The following is a 25,263-nucleotide window of genomic DNA, read 5'->3' on the forward strand; positions in this document are numbered from 1 at the left end:
AGTAAACCCTAATGAAAACAATGAGGGTTTTTGCGATTGAAAAATCCGTCAGATGGCAATACGTAGACGCGAGGTCCAAATGCTGTATGATTGGTTATTTTTGACATGACATTGACAGATATGTCAAAATCCACCAATCATGCAGCATTTGGACCTCCCGTCTAAGTATTGCCATCTGGCGGATTTTTCAATCGTAAAAACCCTCATTCCTATATGTGTTATCGAAGGGGTCACTTAAAAATTTGTTATTGATGGTGAAAACGGGCATAAGTCTTTCTGTGATAGGCTGAATACAGGAGAAGCCGGTAGCAAAAGATAGTTTATTATAAATACGGTACTAAATAGCGCTGTTAGCTTAGTGAAGTGAAGGGTTAGAACCGCCGAGTAAAAATGATTTATTATGTACAACACCACTCTCGTTGTACATAAATCATTTTTCACTTGCTTCACCATTATTCTTGGTATTCTAATGGAAAATTAAAACGAACAAAGAGGGTATTTCAAAAGATTAATTATAATAATAATGTAATCAGGTCTGCGCAGCGCTTCCTGGCGGTTACATAGACTAAACTGATTTTAGTAAAATGTAATTTCCTCCTAGCTCAGCGGGAGTAATACGTTTACGTTGGTAGAACATGTTTTAATGAACGTTTCTGTTGAATTAGACGCTGATTGAAATCATTATCAGCTTGTGATTGAACAAACAAATCGTCTAGGGCTCTAGGCAAATTAATTAAGATGTAGACAAAACAAGGAATAATAAATTATTACGATAGTACATATCGGGATGTACTATAATTGTGATTTGCATTCGAAATTACACAAATCTTTTACGAATCCTTTTATTCTTGTGTGGATCCTTCCTATATCTTCAAATCTTCCGCAATCAAAATCAAAAATCAAAATCAAAATCAAAAATATTTATTCAGTTTAGACCACAAGTGGCACTTATGAACGTCAATAGAAAATAATAAAAAAAGAAAAAGGTAGCCCTTATGGGGCACTTTACATGTCTCCTTATCTTTTGGGCCCTACCAGCGCTTCGAGACAAACATATGGCAAGTGCTGAGAAGAAACGCCGGAACAAACTCAGTCACCACTTATTGCCAGGAATTATCTAACGGTAAGAATAGTCAAATTTAAGTACATCAAATATGTGCAGACTGAACTGACCACGCATCCTTGTCATCAATATAGTCTCGAACCTTGTAGTACCCTTTGGACATAAGGGTATTTTTTATATGTATCTTAAATTTGTTTATTGGCAATTCGACAAGGTTGTGTGGTATTTTGTTAAATATGGTAATACATTTCCCCAAGAATGAATTACCTATCTTATGCAACCTAAATGATGGAACAGCAAGTTTATTCTTATGTCTCGTGTTAAATGAGTGGACGTCACTTTTCTACTCTTCATTGCACTCACCAAACCCGTCAATGATTAATTGTAGCCTATTCCGTTCCTCTACAATTGTCTCATAGTTGGTGTGCAGCTCAGCCATCTCTTTCTTTAAATGCTTGTTTTTATCCCACACATCCATCAGCTCCCTCTCATTGTCCTCTCTTTCCCTATTTAATTGCTCAATCAAGTCTTTGGCTGCCTTCAAATCTCTCAAAGCCAGTTGGAGTTGGGACTCCTCCCGGCGAGCGAAGGCTTTACGTGTAAGCATTGTTTCTTTTGGTAAATAAAAAAGTATTAAAATGTAAATGCCAAAGGATCAATTGATCAATAATTGGAGGTTAACAAAAATGTAGGTAAATATAACCTCTTACGCGGGTGACAGTATAAGGTCACAATAATAGTATTTCGTTTCTAAAATATGCACTACTGTTGTAAATATAAAACAAATAGGTACCTGTTTCGAAAGATAGAACAATGTTAACAAAATCCAACGTAATATTTTCGTAATTGCACTGTCAAATCGGTCCTAAGTATTTGCACAATTTGCACCATAAACACAATGCAATACACAGATTTAAACGTTATTTCACTTATAATTACATAAAACAGTAACAGTGATGAGTTTAGAGACCTTTTATGATATTAAATTAAATAAAAATCAGTAAATAAATTGGGACAAGTTCAAATCAGCTGTTAGCGGTAGTGTTGCCCAATTTTATAATCTCCATGTTTTTATAATAAAAAAACTTTGTAATTTATGATCAAATGGCATTAGCATTGTTTTACAAACTTTTACTTGGCTTGAACTGTCTCGTGAGAAATCAGTATTTGCTCTATTCTATCAGTTCTTATTCCACACATCAAACTTTCTACAGGCGTGAAAGGGATGGCCGTAATTCCTAAAATACGGAATTCCCTATAATATAATTTACTAGTGCCCGTTTTCACCATAAATCCCTAATTTTTAAGTGACGCCTATGGTAACACATAACAGGAATTTAGTTTTCAAAGGGGTCACTTAAAAATAGGGATTGATGGTGAAAAAGGCATTCATCTTTTAATTTTTAATTACTTCTATTATAACCACGACACTAATCTCAGCATCACCTTTGACATTAATTAAACTGAGCATTCCCCAAATGTCACGTAATTAGTTGTCCTAATTTATGTTCTAATTTCGCCGGAGTGGGGATTAATTTGACATGCAGACGTTCGCTGGTTCAATTTACGTGGCGAACGTGGCTGAGGTGAGAGAGACGATGTCACGAGTGATCTTACCTAAGCTTTTTTTGTCTACGCCAAGAGTAAAAGGCAATTTTTATTACCAATGGCCAACAGTAGGCGTGTCGACTAATTCCTTCAGCACGAGATGGACAGCAGCGTCGGCGTGTGAAACCTTATAAAAAACTGCCAACCGCCAACCAACCTGCCAAGTGTGGCGAGTATTGGCAATTTTGCTCTTAATGGAAAAGAAGTCATTGGGGGAGGCCTATGTTGCAGTGGACGTCCCATGACTGAAATGATGATGATGATGGGGACAAACTTTGGTGGGGAATAATTTGACATGCAGACGTTCGCTGGTTCAATTTACGTGGCGAACGTGGCTGAGGTGAGAGAGACGATGTCACGAGTGATCTTACCTAAGCTTTTTTTGTCTACGCCAAGAGTAAAAGGCAATTTTTATTACAAACCGCCAACAGTAGGCGTGTCGACTAATTCCTTCAGCACGAGATGGACAGCAGCGTCGGCGTGTGAAACCTTATAAAAAACTGCCAACCGCCAACCAACCTGCCAAGTGTGGCGAGTATTGGCAATTTTGCTCTTAATGGAAAAGAAGTCATTGGGGGAGGCCTATGTTGCAGTGGACGTCCTATGACTGAAATGATGATGATGATGGGGACAAACTTTGGTGGGGAATAATTTGACATGCAGACGTTCGCTGGTTCAATTTACGTGGCTAACGTGGCTGAGGTGAGAGAGACGATGTCACGAGTGATACTCACCTAGACTAGACCATGATACCTAAAAAGAAAATGAAGAAAATTTGATTTTTTTAATACTTTTTGTCTGCGCCCATCGTTTCAGCCAAATGACGCCCACTGAAGTACAAAGGCCTCCCCCAAGGATTTCCATAGCGACCGGTCCTGCGCGGTAGGTCCAGGTCCTACTTCCTGTCTGTATTATCGTCTGTGCCAATAATAAAAGGAAATTTTTATCCTCCTAAGTCGATCCTTAACTTCGAACTCCTTTCTTCTGATCAATTTCTTTCCGGGTTCAATGACAGTTCAACTTTCCCTCAAACTTTGTCTTTAAACGGGACTATTCCCACCTCTCGTTCCCACCACTGCAACTCCTGTGTAGCCAGGATCTACAGCTTGACCGCCACAAAAACCCAACCAATGAAGGTCAAGTTTGTCCCGGGGGAAAGTTAAACTGTCATTGGACCCGCAACGAAATTAATCAGAAGAACATAGGAGGAGTTCGAAATTAAGGTTCGACTTCCCTCCATTGCAAAGCGGATGACAGGTGACAAACAAAGGTTTAAAAACCTTTAAGAAAAAGATTATGCACCACGGACAATAAATTAAATTAAGGGGGCCTATGTTATGAGTAATTAGCAACTACCTGCCAATAATATTTTTCACAAAATCGCTTAAAAGCACGGAAATTTTTCCTTGTCGCGACAAGATCGGTGTAATAAATTGCGGAAACAGATGTATGTTGTCTCAAACTTTGTCTTCTCTGATTGTGTTTTTATTGGCGGTCAGATGATATCCTGTAGACAGGAATTGCAGCGGTGAGAATAGTCTAGTAACGTAGTTATACCAAAATTTTTGCAAGTTATTTAAGTCATGTTTTTTGAGAAGCTTACGTCTCCAATAATGCACTCTAATGAGCAGAAAATGCAGGAATGATGATGAAGAAGTAACTTAATGTTTTCCAACCATGAACAATCTTAGGCTAGACTAGCTACCTAATAATAGACAAACGGAATTAGAAGTGTCCTTCATTCACCTAGTAAGGTTACATCACGCTACATAGGTAGTATTAGACTTGCCAATTACGTTCATATTGTTCGGTAGAAACACCTTCACCTCGTCACATAATAAATAATTCTCGCTACTTCTTTATGTAAATAAACGAGACAATGCCTAGTTATGCCTGTTCATGATTGTGTCTAAATTCAGGCATATTTTTTTCTACCGTTTTTTCACGCTAACATATCCGTAGCATTTTTATCAGAATCAGTAAATAGTTTTCTGATTCTATGAAAGAGCATTTGATTCTTGGTAGAGTCGATATTTTTTATATTTGGATCCGGTTTCAGTCTATGAATTTCATGTTTTATTTGGCTGTTTTTATCGTTGTTTCAATAAGTGTCTAGTGTGAACCTGCCTTTACTCCTATCTGAGTGACGCACGCGCAGCCGATAGCGTTGCGTTTGACGCAATAATAACATTACCCGCGAAAGATGACGATGATAGACCTTCGGGAGGAAGTCCTGAAGGCTGAAGGTATTGGAAATGTTCGTTCGCTTCAGCCAAATGACGTCCACTGCTGGACAAAGCCTCCCCCAACGATTTCCACAACGCCCGGTCCTGCGCCGCCCGCATCCAGGCAGGCAGGAAGCTCGCTGGTTTGGAAATTTATTGGTATAATTAACTTTTTTAAAAAATAAAACTGACTTCAAATGCGTGAACACAAAAAAAAAACTAAAAATTAAAAATTAAAAGTTCATCCCCGATTTTCCACCCTTGGGGGTGAAATATTTTCTTCAAATTCGCATGAAACCACCCTTTTGATAATACCTATTCAACAAAAAAATAATCGTTCAAATTGATTTATAATCGGCGGAGATATTGCGTATAAAAAAGTTCATCCCCAATTTTCCACTCTTGGGGGTTGTTTTTTCTATTATTAAATTTAAATGGGACCACCCTTGAGGTATTACCTATACGCCGAAAAAAGATTTGTTCAAATCGGTTCATAATTGGCGGAGTTATCGCGTAACAAACATAAAAAAAAAACATACGGGTCGAATTGAGAACCTCCTCCTTTTTTTGAAGTCGGTTGAAAATACTTTTACAGCTAAAATATAACATGGCTAATCTAATACTGCGCTGGATGCGGTCTGCGGTCAGATGAAAGTAATCATACTGTATGATGCGGGCTGCGTTAACTTTGACCTTACCGCAGACAGCATTCAGTGTGACAAGTCCTTTATTACTCGTTCGCATGAATTATTGTTGGAGATCGCAGTTTAAAAGATTGATGTTTTTCAGAGAGCGCTGCTGCCCATTCTCTGTTTGATGTGTAGTCCCTAAGTCGCCTCTTACGACACCCGCGGGAAGAGTAGGGGTTGGTGACAAATGTATTCTACTCTGCCGTCACCACACGGCACCTGCCAAGCGTGGAGATTATGGCAAAACCCTCCACTTTAGTGGAGGAGGCTCATAGTCCAGCAGTGGACTGTAAAGGGCTGTTGATGATGAATTATTGTAGCATACTTTCATCAATTAGATTAGTGATTTGATTGCCGTAACATAGTATCTTAATTAAAATGGCTATGAAATCACGTACTTACCTAGTAATTAAATTTTCATTTGGTAAAAGAATAAGGCAATTTTTATCTATTTTCTATTTACCGGTATTAAACATAATGGCAGATTAATTGATATTCGTATATGTTATGATGGATTCCTAAAGCGATTTGCGTTAATTTGAATAAACAATTTTCGATATTTTCCAAATTTCATAATAAATACTTGTGTGGGCTCCAGAAATTCCCCTATATTAATATCAGAAACTTTCCAGAATCCTCAATAGCGTATTGCGCAATCGAAGTTTCCGATAATTAATTAGCAAATAAACTAATTTAATTGAGAAGTGAAGTCAAGATTCGCGGAAACAATAACAAGCGACTGATACAACACTTTCCAGTGAAGATTTTTTCCGCGAAATCCATTTTGTTTGTTCGAGAAAGTTATTAAATACAACATTTATCTTAATTTAGAGTTGTATAACGCAATTTATGTATTTCCTGATATTACAGCTGTAGCTAGCCAGTATCTTGCTACGAGTGAAAGGATTTAAAGATCGGAATATACGGAAAAATGCAGGATATCCGGGAAATGGCTGAGTAGCCTTGCAGGATAAAAGTTATTAGAGTTCTATTTGTAAAGATATAAATAATAGCATTATTGATTGCAAGTTATTAACAACTAGCGACTCGCCCCTGCTTCGCACTGGTATAATGTAACTTAAAAACCTTCCTCTTGAATCAATCTATGTTAAAAACCGCATTAAAATCCATTGTGTGTTTTAAAGATCTAAGCATAGGGAAAGACAGACAGGAAAGCGAATTTGTTGTATAATATGTAGAGAAAAAAATGTTTTCTCCAAAAGTATACATTGTTCTGACAAACAGTCTTAACTGGAAGCAAAACATATGAAGTGTCAACCTTCGAGAAATGTATGAAACAGTTTTCAAACATACAACTCACGTGTGCGAAGTCGGCCATATTGGCGCTTGCACGTGGTTAGGCCATTTGATAACAAAGTAATATACAAGTTATGGGTGTGAAACTCGTGTATGGTAGATAAAATAATCGATATGTATATTAGATGATCATCAATATCGTCGGCCCGCTCCCGTACTCTGCTGAAAAAATGGTTGACAATTAGGTATACAACTCTGTCTATTCTACTCCCTAACTAAAGCGATGCATTAGAGATGTGGCGCTGGAGACGGCTCCTAAAGATCCCATGGACGGCATTTCGCACCAATGTATCCATCCTCAAAGAGCTTCATGTTAAAGACAGACTATCGTCAACTGTGCAACTACGAATACTGAAATTCTTTGGTCACGTTCGTTTATTTATTTACGACTTCAAACACGAAAACATCGAAAAACAAACGGATTCCCAAAACACCCGCGGAAAGTCTCGCTGACCGTGATCGCTGTATTTGGCAGTGACATAGAGCGGGCCAGATTCTTCTTTTTCTTCTTTTCCCCATACCTTTTTTCCGTTATTTGCCCTCCTTGTTCTCAGGCGCCAGGGTAGTCAGTCCTGGGTTGTCGAAACATTTGTCTGGGCACGCTCTAAGACAAGCTCATCCTGGATAATCAGCCGCCTATATTAATACTAAACACTATCTTACGACCCGACTATGTACGAGATTAATTTTATTATCGATCTACGATCTAACTGTTCGAATAGATTTAGTTTACTACCAACACAAAAACAAACGGATTCCCAAAACACGTGTCCGCGGAAAGTCTCGCTGACCGTGATCGCTGTATTTATTTATAACTGGAGTGTGGCAGTGACATAGAGCGGGCCGGGTTACGTAACCGTTTTTGCGGGGTTTCGCGGAGAACGTGACACGGACTTTACGAATAGTTGGTTTTTTATTTTACTTGCTTAGGTAAAAGTAACCTTCTTCTTGTCGTGTCGACAACAAACCTACACAGCGACAGCCCAAAACTCTGCCACAAGAATGGCGTTGTCAGTAGCCTTCATTAAATCTTCCTGTGTGTAGTTGGTTGCGCACGCTGGGCACGACTGGCTTCGTCGACTGGGGAACAAAACCACACTTGCACTCCAAGTTTGAGCCATCCAAGAATCCTCACCTGAACAGATTGTCCTTACTACGGCCGACCTGCGTCCGAAGTCTATTTAAAGATTTCCAGGTAGGCCAGGGGAGCTCATGTCCAGACGGACGACTCTCAGACATAGGGACAAAAGGGCAAGAAAGATCAGCTCTCTCACGCCATAACCAAGGTCACATAAGTAACCTTATGTGACCTTGTTATTAGCTTGATTTATCGACGGAATTATATTAGGATAATGCCGGGGGATAACACCGGGGGTAACTGCTATCAGTATTATCGACTAAAGTAGTAGACTTAGCGATAACAGCGTTAATTAATTTCCGCGTTCACTTATGATACGCGATTTAAAGGCTCAAAGGGGTGGGACTATTCCAGCACATCCACCACTACAACTTTTGAGGAGACACGATTTACAGCTCAACGCCTAATCATTGGAGTTCTTCCATAAGTCTCGGGACTCCTATGTTCTTCTGATTAATTTCGTTGCGGGTCCAATGACAGTTTAACTTTTCCTCGGGACAAACTTGACCTTCATTGGTTGGGTTTTTATGGCGGTCAATCCTGGCTACACAGGAGTTGCGGTGGTGGGAACGAGAGGTGGGAATAGTCCCGAAGTCTCGGGACAATCGGAGTAAGATCCAAATAATGTCGATTCCAGCCAGAACCTTTCAGTATCGTTCAGTTTCCAATTCCAGCTTCCAGTATGGATACATTGTGATAATTTAGAGATCATATTCTTGTAGTTTTTTTTTTTATGCTAGACAAGCCAGATATTTGACCGCAATCGCACCTGGTGTTAAGTGGTCGTAATAACAGAACAATTGATACCTATAGATGTAAAGCTTGTTGCGTACCCGCCCAGATTGGAGCATGACTTAGTAAGGTCAAATGTACTCGTAATATCAGTGCTAACTTGTAAGTTTGATTGTTACAACCTTGCGGTGTCCATCTTCTGCAACATATCACGAGTGCAATCTGCTCACGTCAGTCTACTATTTATTAATTATAATATTAATTAATTTCTTCATTATCCATTAAATGTTCCGATACTGGTCTTTCTCCATTATTCACTTGGCCTGACTGTCGCTCATCTACTTGCGGATTCAAATTCTTTATGTAGACAAATTTTTTGTACTTTGTGTCATTTCATTTATACCCACAGTCATGAAGGTTTCTGTATGAATTTATCTTCTATATTTTTAGATCACTTTTCCGTTAGCTATTTACAGTATTTACAAGCTCATGAATTGGAGGCTATATTCGCGCGATATAAAAAAGCAAGAAGTTAAAAAATAAATATGTGTGGTATTTCAGTTCCACATTTATATTTAGATCAAAAAAGCTTCTTCAGTTGATGTCAGCTGTCTTCGCCCGCCTAATTTTGTCGCGGACGCCGTCTATTTTTGTCCCGCTCGTAAACATTGCGATGATCGTCGGTGCACTGAATGTAATAAGACTAATCTGACTTTGGAAAATACTCTGCGATCAATGAATATGAACCTAATGACATTTTTGGTGTCCATGTTAGTTACAAGACTTACAAGATACCTGAAATCTATTGGTCAGTAATTTATTGCATTTTTCTTTTCTTGATAAGCAAAGATAAATGTATGATCTGTAGAAGATCGAGATTTTATCTCACCACTTTCTACGTATTAATTTTTTGTTAGCAGAAAATGCAATTAATTGCATCTATTAAGCATCAGTTTTTTCTGAATTTAAATGATCTCAATAATTAATGATTCCGAAACTGATATGACAAGCGAAAGTGGAACCATAGATTGTTTCACCTACATTATAGAGTATCAGCTTACTGCAGTGGTTGATTGATAAATTCTTGACATTTATACATGGCTTATCTCTCGACTTTGGTCGAAGGTGACAGACAATATTCGTTTGCAATGGACGCGATATTAACCACTTTGCGGCCGCTAACTGATTGGCAACGAAAATTCCACAGTACAAAGTACAAACTGCTCAAACTCTTTAGATTAAAATAAAATAAAATAATTAGATTATCGGTAAGGTAAAATATTTGTAAAATATGTCCGTGATAATGATATTATTATGATTTTTTGCTTGAATAGACCAAGCTGGAATATTATCCGTAAGATGTCAGAAAAGAAACATAAACTTATTTTCGTGCACTCATTAGCAAAAAAATAGGTTTCTATTTATAACACGGATTATGATCCTTGTATGTAACGCCTACTAAATTCTGTGACAGTGTATGAAAGTCTGTTACAGTTTTATTATAGTGTGTAACGTGAGCGGGCTAACAAGGCGGACATTAGCCGAGGGTTTGCAATTTTGCATCAGGTCGCGTTGTCATTCCGTCAGTGTCGCGCGCTGTTTTGTCGATCGCGACGACGCTTGCCCTGAATAGGAATGAACGTTGATGTACTGAGGATGTACTAGCCCAGGGTTTCTCAAAGTGGTTCGCCATTTGACGGTATGGGGTTCGCGACAAGATATACGTAATGGCAGCTTGATGACTGGCAGGCACATGAGTCACACGCGGCACACATGGTGGCCTTATAAAAACCTTCTTTTCGTCAATGGTAAATTTTATTAGGTATTTTCTTTAGTGGGATTTAATTAGTTATGGGGTTCGCTCTCACCTAGAAACTTTAACATGGGTTCGTGGAGCCGAAAGTTTGAGAAACCCTGTACTAGACTATGCCCACAGCTTCCTTCACAGCGAAGGCCCGTGTTGTATATAGGACACTCAAGAACTTTCAACTTCAAGTGTCCCGTTTAAAAATACGAGCTCAAATAGTTAATTTATGATGTAAAGTTGACAACACTTAAAACACTGACTTCTTTCTTCTTTAAGGTTGCATCTATCTCTGTACAAAAAATCATCAAAACATTCAACGTGACCGTTAAAATTATTTTAGTTTTTTGATATCGACTGTTAACGGGTTAAATGGAGTTGTTTGTTTGGATTTCTGGACGCGCTATATTTTATTATATCGCGTTTATTAAACTTTCTGAAACGAACTATACTTACACAATATGAGCTTAAAAATACTTAGGAAGGCTGATTCTAGTCTTATAATCACGCATCACTTTAAGATCCTTGAAACGAGAATAGCCGAAGATGTTTGTTGACTATTATTTAGGTATAATAACTATTCATCACAACATTGTATTCTTTCCACATTCATACCTTTTGACATTCCATTGTATGTTAAACATACAGCTTTCAATACCGACTCAACTGAATAAACATTGTGACACTGGTGTTTATTAATTAATTAGTTAAACAAAAACAATATCCATGGACATTCATCTACCTCTTATAGCAAGTACTAAACTCCTGCCTATCGAAAAGTTAAACAGACTAATATCAAAGTTTTTTCTATGCTAATATTATGTACCTACGTTTTTAAAAACGTATAGAAATGCACAGTCGATGTGACATCAGACTAAATGTTTTGAAAAATCACATCTGTACGCCTAAGATGCGCGCCGCGATAAGCGGTTATCACGCCATTTTATAGATTTTACTCATAAATTTTGACGTCGATAAAGTATATCACGGCGCGCATCCTAGCCCGGCTGGTCTGTTGGAACTACATAAGATTCCATAGTGCTAGTAGGTATATATTACATGCATCTAGGTACGTAAGATTCTTACAGTGTTTATCTCTATTATGTTGTGCCGTCTGCGTCCGTACTGCGTTCGTCTAGGTAGGTAAATAAATTGTGTTTTGACAACATAAAACCGCACAGCTACGTTACATACACGATGAGCTCCGTTGACGTATTTTAGTGACATTCCATTGAAAACCGAATACCTCTGGCATTTCTCCTCGTATAAATAGCTTGTAACCTTTAATAACGAAATGTTACATTGTTATGTACTGACGTCAAAGATTTTGCTGAGAAAATGTAGTTGGAAATTGCTGGGTTTATTAATTAACAATGAAGACGCAATTAAATTAACGAACGCATCCCACCTGGCCAGCGTTGAAAGTGTATTAAGTCAAATCCTCATTTTACATCTGGCAAATTAGTGAGAGTCGTTCCAGGAGACTAAATAATGAAGGATGCGATTAAACCTTATAAACGACTGTTGAACACTTGTTTAAATTGTCATTTAGTATGGAAATGTCATTTTAAACCAATGTTCAACGTGTGTTTGACTTTTTTGTAATAAGGCCCTTTATGTCTTAAGATTAAGACGTTATTTCGCAGAAAGTTCGGATTAAAAAGCATTAAATTTTCCCTGCGTGATCGAATCAGAAATGAGGAGATCCGCAGGAGAACCAAAATGACCGACATAGCTCGCAGAATTGCTAAAATCAAGTGGCAGTGGGCGGGGCACACATAGCTTGTAGAAACGATGGCCTGATGAAAGTTGGGGCAGAAAATATTTCGAGTGGCAACCAAGGGCTGGAAGTCGTAGCGTGGGCAGGCCTCCTACTAGGTGGACCGAAGATCTGGTAAACGTCACGGGAAGAACCTGGATGCGGGCAGCGCATGACCGTTCATTGTGGAAAACCTTGGGGGAAGCCTTTTTCCAGCATTGGACGTAATTTGGCTGAAACGAACGAACGATTAAATAAATGATTATTATTACATTTATTATTATGCAGACTTTTCTCTGTCTGAAAAGTTCAAAGTTCACGAGAATTACTTCCATCCGATAACTCAGCAGCTATGAAGCGACTGAAATGGGTAAATTAAAATCCATGTTCCATTTGCGTCTCAGTGATTTAATCCCACTCTAAATTCTTTAACTATTCGGCCCACATTTTAGTCCCTTTTCGTCCCTACTATTAAGTACCTACATATTAATTGTGTTATTAAAGTAAAGCTATTTTGGTGGAAAACTAGTACCTATTTTGAAATTAATTTATCCTAATAAATTCTTCTCAAAGAATTTGAAGCATCATGTCTCATGAAATGTGACATTGACCGATACACTGTGCCCTAGCCCCTAATTTTCCATTTTAAAAATTCTAATATCTGAACCGTAACTGGTATAACATTATTCTAATATCCGTAACCGTATCCATAAGCGAAACTTTATATCCTCAACATCCCTGGTCCAAAGCACAACAAATAGTGACGTCAGTCGACGCCGGTCCGCTGCACCGCGCGCGCGTGGTCCGCCCTAGCCGGGTCCACGTGTTGCATATCGATTGGACTCCGGGACGCTTGCAGTTACTGTAACCGTGTTAAGGGAAACTTTTCAATTTGACCTTGACGCGTGCATTCAATTAATGTCATAAGTTAGAGATTTGTGGATAAGGTCAAGCATGTTTCCGATTCAGGTTCGCGCACACTTGTTGTTGTATATGCGCTGTAATAGATAGGTACTGGCAATTTTTCTGATAATATTGATACTGCTCTACAGTAGGCGCGTGAGTTCATGTCCATCGGGGCCTTACTTACTTACTTATTTACTTATACTTACTTATAAGTTGCAAAAAATATGGAATAACTAGATAAGGTTGACCTACTTAATTGGTAATAATTATCGATATTGACATTAGCATAATTAGTTAGGTAACAGCATTACCGCATTCCTCAGGATGGACATGAACTCGCGCGCCTACTATATTGTATGTAATGTAGTGATTTGAGTGAGCTTGTATGATGTCAAAGTTAACTGTTTAGGATACTATAACACTTCAGTCTCCGTTTGGATTCACTTTTTACTGTAATATGTATTTACAAAATGCCACTATTTGCGCAGTTACTTTGGTCTAACGTAGTCTACGTTATCTTTAGACGTAGAAACGTTTTTTTATCCACCTAAACTTACAAACCTTCACAGGTTAGTTCAGTGAAACGAACGCATCGTTAAGGTAATCGTTCGTTCTATCAATAAAGTAATCGTTAAAATTGACAACTTGACAACATTTACCGCATGTATTTAACTTAGAATAAACTTGGCAACCCCATTTTGTTGTGAATCTCTCTCTCCAATGAATTATCTCCAGGTCGCCGAAGATTCTCTTCGCAACTCTTGGTCTGTAATTCAGCAAGTCGGCTGCTTGGCGTTCATCCAATGCGGGCTTATTGTGCTCTCTCACGTGCAACTTGTGGGGCACAGACGATTCGCTTGCGCCAAATTTCATAACTTTAAGCAAACCTTTTAGGTGCTTATTACTTTAAGTTTGGCAAAGATTTATCACAGTGAATTCAGTTGTATTGTAAGCCATTAAATAACAAAAACACAGAGTTTTCGGATAAATCCAGTTTATTTTGTAACCTATTATTGGTACCGTTGGATAGAGCTCGTGAAGCACTTTCAGGATCAGTAACCAGTTTTTGGATATCTTGTTAGTTTATAAATAATCGAATGAGATCACTTATCGTTTCCTCCCTGTATAGCCATTAATAGCCAGCGCCAATCATATCCCATATTATAATTCAGGGCTAAATTGCATTTATCAATCTTATCGTATTCGCGTATCTTGCTATAATCGCAACATGGGTCCCTCCCTTGCCTTGACGTCAATTTATCAGTCAAGAGCTACCGTACTTAGGAACTCCTTATACCTTATCAGCCACAATCTAAACGTGTATTTTTGTTTGTCCACAGATGGGAGCAGGCGCGAACGGGCCAGGCGGCCGACGCGCCCTGGAGCTCATCCTTAGCGGAGGCCTCAAATCGCTTGCGAGGCCGGCCAAGCCGGTCCGCCGGGCCGCCTCGCGGGACTCGGTGCTGTCGCAGCCGCAGCCTCTGCTTGAAGGTGAGGGGAGCCATAACAATTGTGACTGATCGCCTACAAATTTTACCTAATAGCTCAACCTCGGCGGAGGCCTCAAACCCTCGTGAGAGGATCTATGCCGCGTGGGCAGTATCAACAGCCTCATATCATAAGTCGCGTGGGAAATAACAACCTTATAGCAGGCGCCTATAGCTCATCCTAGTGGAGGCCTCGAGTCCCTCGCGAGACCAGCCGCAGCTGGTCCGCCGGGCCGCCTGGACTCGGTGCTGTCGCAGCCGCAGCCACTGCTTGAAGGTGAGGGGATCTGATGTAGAGTGGGCAGTAACAGCCATACAAATAGTCGGGGACCATAGCACATCCTTAGCGGAGGCCTCGAATCCCTTTTGATGCAGGCGTAGCCTGAATAGTTGCATTCTTAGCCACTGCTTCAAGGAAATACCGTTTTGACTCTCAAGGTACAAGTCCAAGATGGCTACCACGGTTTCTTCTTCACCATCTTGGTGTTGTACCTTCGGTCTTGTTGAAAAACTGGTTATACATTATACTGTGTTAAGGTATACGGAGAGCCACCTGCCTTCACCCTCTGCTTTCCACTCCGACATTCAAAACAGCTTCCTTCCTTCGTAAACATAATTCCCACATTCGCAATGCAATAAACATTGATTTATTAATCACTTGTACACTTTATAGCATTGGGGCGTCTCAGAGAAGCATTCCGTATCACCCTACAGTCGGCATTCTTGTGTTTATGTACACATACTTAATGCAAACGACGTTAAAATACTATCACTGCTCTTCTCGAGCCAAAAAATGTTGTAAACTTGCCGCGGATTGCTAAAAGTGTGTCTTAAGATACAGCGTTTTCAAGTATAAGCGAATTGGGTAGTTTCCGTTATAGTCTTGTACATTCCTAGGGGGCCATCCATAAAGTACGTCACACGAATTTCATGATTTTTTGACCCCTCCCCCGTCCTTGTCACAGGTGGTCACATTTCTGAGACCCCCCCCCTCCCTAGTGTGACGTCACATGTTTTGCAATTTCACATCGAAAAATTATTAAATTAACAAAAACCCTGGTCTTCCTAATATAAATAAATAAAAAAAAATAGCAACAAATAGAAACAATAAAATCACGCGCGAGGTACGGTGCATTTGGCGGCATTATAGGCCAGTAGAATTAGATTTTAAATCTGAAATAATTCCTACAAAAGATTTTATTAATTTAATGGCTTCATTGGTTGCCCATTAAAACTCTCCTAGGTTTTCGACTTCGACTTAGTTGTGCTTAAGTGGTGGGGGTATTTTTCAGTTTAATTTATATTTCAAATTACGTGATTAGTAGGACCTCTAGATATATTAGATTTCGAAATGTGATGTCACAAAACTTAGGACCCCTCCCACCCCTTGTCACACCATGTCACACTTTGTCGACCCCCTCCCCCCCTCTTTAAGTGTGACGTACTTTATGGATGACCCCTAGAGACAAAACCCATTTGTTTTCTTAAAAAGGTTCATGTCATATTACTTATAGAATCTTGTTTGTGAAAAGTGCTAGAATGGCAATTGATGTAATCTTATAAATCTTGTATTGTTTATTTATTAAAGCTTAAATAGTGCAGTGATTTCTTACGTAGAATGACCCACAGCAGCACAGCACACACGTTTATCCGATGACATGCTGGCTCTATATATTCCTATTTAAAGGAAATTAATGTTTTGTAATCTCCATTTCTCGCAGTGTTTGAGGCTGCGCCCTAAAGGTTTGTTATCTTCGCTCACACCCTGGGGCACTGAATAAATATACCCTCACCTGCGACCCTTGGCACTATAAACGCCGTTCCTGAACTAAGGTTCTCCAAGTTAATCTTGGCTGTTTGTATTTTGTAGCGAAACTGCGTACTTTGATCCAGAGGGGAGCATGGAGTTGCTGAATTATTGTTAGGCTTTGGAATAACATACTTTTTTATTTATTTTAATAATTAATAATTAGTTAAGACTATGTTCATGCCTGAAATATGCCTCTATTCTTATATTTTCTGACTCTAACGCAATAAGTTTTAATTTGTTCATCTCTTCTGGGAATTTGAACTAGTACCTCCGGAATCCGTCCTGAATCTCGAACTCTTTCTTTAACCACTGGAATACGGCAATTCATTCATTGAGTTTGATAAAGCGATGTCTAATGCTAAAAGCCATAAATTGTTATGATATAAGAAGACCATCTTCGTTCCGCTCAATCTGAATCTGAATCTGTTTTTAACCGAGTACAACAAAAATACTTCTCAATTCGCTTGGTATTTTCATTTATATGTAATCCATTCATAATAAGTAGGCACTTTTTTTTTCGTCAGGAAATGCATGAAATTGCATACCCACTGGCCCGGGGGAACCAGTGGGTTATGTGAGGCTCTCCCTGCCAGGTGGGCAGGGCCTACTCACTAAAACCTGACGGTGTCCTCCCGAAGTCTTTGGGACGGAGCTGCGAGTTATTGTCCGAGCTAGACAGGGGAGTAGTACCTCCCCTGTTCTTCACTAACGGTGCGCGTGAACACATACGCGCGCCGCCGCCGCCGCGGATCCTCCTTTAGCGGCCACCAAACACCCCCGTGTCTAGTGGCCGAGGACCCTTAAATAATAAGTAGGCACTTACTTAATGCTGTTTGTTCGCCATCCATGACAAGCCACTTCAGATGCAGTTACCATGTATTTATTAAAGGATGTGGTTTTGTCCGCGTATAACGTTTCGCTCTAGGTCGCGTTGTTGGCCTATTGTTTTTGAACAATAGACGCGATGCATTGTCTGTAGCGGGTAAGACGCATGTCCTTTTGTGCATTATGGTTACTAGTCGTATAACCAGTACCTAACGATATTTCTTAAATTCTCGATTCGTGTGCGCTAAGGAATATAAAATGCCTCTAGGGCCATGAGGAGGGCAGCTTACCCCTTGCAGATTCGCTTCGAAGGACCTAAGTTAAATGATCTGACCTAAAAGATCTGGGTATGACTAACTCCCCCTACGCCAGAAGCTGGGTATGACTTGCCTCCCCTAGGCCTCAGAAGCTGGTTACTCCCATGTTAAGGGCTGAAGTTGCGTTTGATATAGGATTGTGTCAATTTAGATTTTAACTATTTCAACATTATCTTATCATTAAGTCTTTGAATCTGCATTCTGCACTGCAGGAGCAAGACCCTCTAATTTATCAGTAGCAAAAGAAGGACGACTATTTTTACCCGACTACGGCAAAGCAAAAGGAGGGTTATGATTTTGACAGGCTATGTATGTATGTATGTATGTATGTATGTATGTTCATGTGTACCCTCGTAACTTCTAAACTACTTATCAGAATTCGACAAATGACATATCATTAGAAGCGTCTTAATTGTCCGCTGGTTATAGGCTACATGGGCTTTCACAAAATCTAATGTGGCGCCCTCTAGCGGACAAAACATAGAGAGTAAAAAAATAAAGTTAAGATAAATATGCCGTGTTTGGTATCATTTGAAAGCGCTTTACTTGTACATTTCGAATATATATAATATATGTATATTACTAGCATTTGCTTGTGACTTTACCTGTATTCATGGGCTGATTGCATATAATTCACATCTATTCGTTCATAGCTTCTTTACTACTTATTAGTTCATCAATTTAACTTTTGGTAATATTATGCGCCACAAATACACTTTATCACCAAAATAGTACAAATAATAAAAAGTAAAAAAACTAAAACCCAACTACCACAAAAAACGACGCTGAAAAAGTATAAAACAAGATTTTCAGAATACTGAACTGAACAAAGTTGCTAATGTAGTTGCATAGTAATTTTCATGTTTGGAAAACCGCAGTCACACGTTGTCAAAGTGCTACGGTAGGTAGGTACTTGTATTATGTAACGTGTGACTACGCCTTTCCAAACATGAAAATTACTATGCAACTACATTAGCAACTTTGTTCAGTTCAGTATTCTGAAAATCTTGTTTTATACTTTTTCAGCGTCGTTTTTTGTCGTAGTTGGGTTTTAGTTTTTTTATACATTGAAAGAAGGTCCGATTAGAAAGCTTTTGTTACTTACATACATCGAAAGTGTTCCTAAATCCTACTTGTTTTGTTAATTATACGCTATGCGTACCTACGTGCCACTTACAATACAGACAATAATACAAATCATTTAGAAACGGGAGACGTGGGCTATTCATTTTGATTAATTAATTCTTCATCGCTACACCATGTAAGGCGGAGATGTTTGAAAGCTAAGGTCAGGAGTGAGGGCAAGGGCTAAATGCTTGGGCATACAGTCTTCAGCATATCAAACTATATTTTGTTGCAAAATAGCACCTATTTATAAGTTCATAAGATGCCGTTGGGCTTAGCTTGGTGTGCTATATCCTCTGACTCTGTACATGGCAGTATAATGAAGTATGTACCTACCCACCTGTTATTGTGTTACTTGACCAGCTAGTGACGAGTTAAGATAGTGTGGATAGCTATGGACGTGCTAAAGAATACACACTGATGACCTGAGAACATAGTAGACCCTTTTTGGGAGTTTATTTATAGAAAGGGGCTTCCAAATAATTAGTTATATTTTTACTTAGGATTGTTGCATCCAGTCTACCATAGACCATAGGCATCCACTATGATCGTGGATCTGTGGACTAAGTGCGAGTTTACATCACGCTTACTAGTGAGCGCGTTTAAAAAGTGTTTGAAAATTTTAGCTTTTGAACGTCTCCCGCTAGGGGCGCTGTACAATCCGTCATACATTTAATGTCATTTTTTGAGTAGGCCCTCTGGAATCGGATACATTTTGCAGTTCTGAACACTCTTCTGGCACGGTAATAATATCATACAGTATTGTAACTTCATATAAACCGAAGAAACGCGAGCTTTCCTTCGAATTTCAAATCTCGGAACGTGGTCGAAATCCCAAAGTTAGGGGTGTCGCGAATGTGCCGAACGGACGTCGATGGCCTAGTGTTGAAAATGACTAAGGTGATTGAATTTGACTGACCGTCATTTACGATCTTTGTCAAAAACTAGTCATTAACTGTCAGAAATTGTCAATTCAGTCAGTTTGATTTGAAATGAAAATTATATATTGTATAAAACCAGCTTTTGCCAACGATTTCGCCCGCCTGAAATTAAAGTAACAGGTCATTAAGTACTCATTATGATTAGAAGATTCAAAATTATTTTAGTATATTTTTTTAAATTAAATCTACTAATCACAAAACAACACGCATTTTTATCCTATTCCATTCACAAAGTATTTTGTTTGTCTAAATAAAAAAAAATACAATCACAAAACTAGATAGAAATTCTATGTAGACAGATGTAATTTTATTAGAATGGGTACTGTAGGTAAGCAGCCCTATCGCATGTTGTCATACCGTGACGTACCGCGGGGCTGTTGACATTTTTTTCAAAAATATGGCCGAGTTGGAATACTGTATAGATAGTATTACCGTGCTTCTGGATCAATTTATATAGATTGAATGTTGATAAAACATTCCCTGTTGAAAATTTCAGGCAAGGAAACATGGATACTCATAGGTTCAATTTCATTTGTTGCAGGCCTGCGAAAGTGCTCAACAGTCCTCGCTCTGACTGACCGAGAGAAGGCCTCGGAGCCCATAAGGGCCCACAACCGCCTGCGGGCGCCCTCCGTCTGCTCCCGGTGTTCCTCTCTGCTGTCCCTCGCCGGCGCCGGAGGCTCCAGGTAAACTAGTCCTTAAGATAATAGCCGTAGAGTCCCGTTTGTATCTAGAGATATACATCGCGAGGAAACCCAGCTGGACACCCTTTTTATGAAACTTAATCAGATGTTGTTAGGGGTACAGATAAATTCAATTAGGAAATTGCCAAATGTAGTTCCAACATTTTCGTCACTGTCACAACTTGGGAAATAGTATATTATAGCAGCTAGTATCCTCGAGTAAATGGTACTCTTAAAGTTTTCTTTCTCTCTATTAGAGAACTGCCAGTTGTTCGGTTTGCCGCGATTCCGTAACAGTATGCTGGGATTTTGGTACAGATTGGCCACTTCCTACTTTCCTGGTATCTATACAATATCAAAAGGAGAACAGTAAATTTTCCAGCTAGCTTAGGATTCGCGCCGCAAAAAACCCATATCTTTGTCATCTGAAATCGACGACTGACGAACCAGTTACGGGACTATTCCCACCTCTTGTTTCCATCGCTGCTACTCCTGTATAGCCAGGATATACAGCTTGACCGCCAATAATAACCCAACCAGTTAAGGTCAAGTTTGTTGGTTAACCAGTTGTCGTCTCACCAGGTACTCCCTGGACGGTGCCGGCGGCGGCTTCGTGCCGGCTGCTCCCATCAACTGCAAGCTGTGCCTCGAAGACGCCACGGCTGACAAGGTCACCCTCATCTCCGGGTGTGGATGCTCCTTCTGCACTAAGGTGAGTTCTATTCAATATACCTACCCCTTACCACAAAAAATTGACGCGCGTTGAACACTAGTTCAAAATATCATTTCAATTTTAAGTAGTGCTTAACGCGTGTTTGGTTTTTTGGTAAGGCACTTAGGCCCAGAACAGACGGTGAAAAGCAACTGCAACGAAACTGCAACTGCTAGTTACTTTTGAGTTGCATCTAAGTTTCTGCTATAGCGTCCGTTGAGAGACCACTCATGACGCGACCAGTTTAAAACTTTCAAACTGGTCGTTGGTTGGTTGGTTGCAGTTTCGTTGCAGTTGCGTTTCACCGTCTGTTCTGGGCCTTAGGGCTCTTTAAAATAGAGGCGTGAGAAACTGTGTACTAATAATATAGTTTTTATACAATTTCTAGAAGCGTTAGGAGTTCAGACGTTTTTCGTGATTAAAGTTTCAGTTACGGTCTATTTTTAGCACCGAAATTGGGCACAAAATGTCTAGCCGAAGTTTTTTAGTGAATACCATAGTGTCTGTAGTCAGTCTGACAGCAAAAAGTTTACGCTAAATGTATAACTTTTAACTCTTAGAAGTTTCGGATGAATTATCTGTTTTAGTTGGTTTTAACATTAATCATGAACACAAAGATTGAATTGAAGTAAGATCAAGGAACAGAAAAAATTTTGTATTCGGATTTTTAATGAGAAAATGTTTCTTTACGATCGAATAATTCCCTTTTGAATGACGGTCATTATAAGGCACTCATAATACTATTAACAGTAGAGAAAAAAATTTGCTTGTGTCACTTACGGTTACGAAAATAAAGATGACCTACTAAGTAGTGTATTATTTAGGTTTTTACGACTAATTAAACTTAGAAATAGGCCTCGAAATATATTTCATAATTGAGTAAAAACGTCGCTATGCGTGGCCTTTGTAGAAATCTAAACGAAATTTTTACAATTCATGAAATTTGAATTAGGCAAGTTCGCAAAGTTTCATAATGAGTTGCTCTGAAAAGTTGCCCAACGCTGGAACTATGAATTTCAGTTTCGACAAACTTTGAATATGTGATTTGTTCAGAGTGAATGAAGGTCGTTTAGCTCATTTCGGTATTTATACTCAGTAATATAAAGCGAAAGGTGGACCGACGACATCCTAGTGGAGGCCTATGTTCAGCAGTGGACGTCCTATGGCTGAAATGATGATGATGATGAAAAGCGAAAGTTGGGTATCTTATTAATGTTTATTCTTTTGAATTTAAATGTGAGTGACGAATAGTAAAATTTAGACTGGTCTTTAAATAAATAGCTCTAGTAAGATTTTATGACTGTTTTGTCTCTGAGAAGCTCGGCAGACTTGTTGGCAAGACTTTTTTAATAATATCTAAAAATATTTCAGTGTAAATAACCTTTTGTCCAATAACAAATAAAAATGTAATGAGACTAAATACTTGGAATTGACTAAGTACCTTTAAAGACTTGCTTGAATTTCATTATAAAGCCTTAAAATTTTATTCTATAGCTCTTCTGAAAATTGTTGTGTTTACTTAGTAAAGCAAAAGACACAAAAGGCGTTGCGTCGATCAATGTTGTTTGTGATTAAATCAACGCGTTTTAATAAAAAATATATATTCTTGCTCTATGTTTTTACAAATTTGTATTCATTGAAAAACAATTTTCAACCTTCAGTCTTCGAAAACAGTCTGTATTTTTATTCAATGCGATCGAAAACAATGAACTGTGTCGTCGGAGCAAGAAAACAATGGAGCGGTCCAATGTTTTATTTAAATAATTTGCCCGAAGCCACTCCACTGCTGCGGCACAGTGGAAAGATAATCAGCAACCCCATAGTCGTCTGTGTATAAGAGTACCTCTTCTTGGTCCCACAGCTTGGTTAGTCCCTTAGGTAAAACAAAAAGGGAAGATACAGTACGCGCGTACATGCAATTAACCAAACTAAGCCCTGATAGGTCATCCAGTGAACGAGACAGAGCGAAGAGCTCCAAGTTTATTCCAAACAAAGAGTTCCAAATTTCCGCTCCAAAGTCGAAACTGTGTGAATGTACCTAATTTAGGTGAATGTACCTTGTGAGACATCTTCCCTTTTTATTTTAATCTAAGGTCAGTCCTCATCCTTAATACTTAAAAGGGGGACCACGATTCTGTAACCTCACACTAAGCTTCCATCCTCTCTCTGTACTTGCAAGGAAGACCATGACTCCAGGAACCTCCCAGTCCCAGCAGCCTATGTGCATGAGATGAGGGTCGTAACTCATAATCTCACAGCCACCACCTTTTACCAAGGAAAACTACACAATACAAATACCCATGAAAACACGTTTCAGGGCTCTGGTTAAATCAATTTCCTCTACCTATTAATAATCCCGAAAACTTATGATCCCAAAATAACCTATCAATAAACCGATAGCTAATTTAGATGCCCGAAATAAGTAACCAATATCTATATTTAATCGGCATGTGAGTACGTTTGTAATATCAGTAACCTGTTGAATGGTACTGCTGAATCTACCACTTACAGAATACTCGCTCCGAGTTTGTACCCCAACGCTCCAAAGGTCGGTTTTCCTTTGAATTGAAAGTATAGAAAAGCTGTTCAAATAATTATGTTTCTCTTTCAGTTGTTCAACGATCTGTACAGTTTATTGTGTAAGGAGTATTTGTTTGGAAAAGACGTAGATAACATCTTAAGTGTCTTATGAGTTGAACAACCTCATAATGCTTTTCATATTTTTATTTTTTTTTCAGTTTTCAGTCATATAAAATGAAATTGACCAATAAATTTTTACTAAGAGCTTACAGCTAAGAGGGTAGGCCTCCCACTAGGTGGACCGATGATCTGGTGAAGGTCGCGGGTAGTGCCTGGATGCGGGCGGCGCAGGACCATTCGTTGTGGAAATCCTTGGGGGAGGTCTTTGTCCAGCAGTGGACGTCATTTGGCTGAAACGAACGAAGGGTTACAATGTTAAGTAGTACTCACAATTTTCATATTTGTTTACATAGATATCTTTATCTGTTCAAAGCTTTTTATCTAAATATGAACGTAATAACGATCATTGATCACCGCCCGTGGCCACGTAAAACTTGTTATCACCATCATCGGATTACATTTCGATGCTTTCGCTATTAGCATTCAAATAGCGACTCTAAATCTTGTTCGTACGGTTCATTTGAGCTTGTATTGTTTGGAACAATGAAATTAACGAGCAAGCCGGTTAACTATGAGGTTAATTAGGGTTCTTGATGAATCACGGCTAATAGAAACGGCTATAAATAAAGCACGTGCGTGTGCTGTCAGTGCATCGCTTCTAATGTCTTTATTTTGTGTACTAGCTGTACCCGCGACTTCGTACGCGTAAAAACCCGTTTTCGCAACATTTTTCATTATTGCTCTGCTCCTATTGATCGTAGCGTGATGTTGTATAGCCTATAGCCTTCCTCGATAAATGGGCTATCTAACACTGAAAGAATTTTTCAAATCGGACCAGTAGTTCCGGAGATTAGCGCGTTCAAGTAAACAAACAAACAAACTCTTCAGCTTTATAATCCCAACTAATATTATAAATGCGAAAGTAACTCTGTCTGTCTGTCTGTCTGTCTGTCTGTCTGTCTGTCTGTCTGTCTGTTACGCTTTCCCGCTTAAACCTCGCAACCGATTTTGATGAAATTTGGCATAGAGATAGTTTGAGTCCCGGGAAAGAACATAGGATAGTTTTTATCCCGGTTTTTGAAACAGGGACGCGCGCGATAAAGTTTTTCTGTGACAGACAAAATTCCACGCGGGCGAAGCCGCGGGCGGAAAGCTAGTATTAGTATAGATTTAAAAGCAGCAAAGTATGAGCCAAGGAAGCAACTTCTGATGATTTGTGTCGGAAAGATTACAAAACGAAAAGAAGGCTCAGAACAGTGACACAAACTGAGCTGAGCGAACGATAGTTTAATTAAGAGAAGTGGACTTTTTATGCAGATTAGAATATAGAGTCTCCCCAGCTAATTTGCCTCTGCTAAATTAGATTGTCATGCTCCTGCAGTGGATACAAAATAAGGACCTTGTTCAACTTTCTTAGTGGTCTTTGAACATGGCATTCATTTACATTTCATAGAATGTCGTGTCCCGTAGCACGACCACGCT

At 39.1% G+C, this 25,263-nt stretch overlaps 1 protein-coding gene across 3 annotated transcripts in view; it reads left to right on the forward strand.

Moving 5' to 3' along the window:
- Positions 1 to 25,263, forward strand: part of LOC114366631 (uncharacterized) — a 155,484-nt gene that overhangs the window by 51,680 nt on the left and 78,541 nt on the right. For all 3 annotated transcript variants that reach the window (XM_028323558.1, XM_028323559.1, XM_028323560.1), the window contains 3 exons: positions 14,582 to 14,732; positions 20,288 to 20,432; positions 21,012 to 21,141. In XM_028323558.1, coding sequence (XP_028179359.1) covers positions 14,582 to 14,732; positions 20,288 to 20,432; positions 21,012 to 21,141 — 426 coding nt within the window. The remainder of the gene's footprint in view (positions 1 to 14,581; positions 14,733 to 20,287; positions 20,433 to 21,011; positions 21,142 to 25,263) is intronic.

Source organism: Ostrinia furnacalis, unplaced genomic scaffold (assembly GCF_004193835.3).
Source record: "Ostrinia furnacalis isolate ACB-3 unplaced genomic scaffold, ASM419383v2 OfSCF0643, whole genome shotgun sequence".
Taxonomy (NCBI): domain Eukaryota; kingdom Metazoa; phylum Arthropoda; class Insecta; order Lepidoptera; family Crambidae; genus Ostrinia; species Ostrinia furnacalis.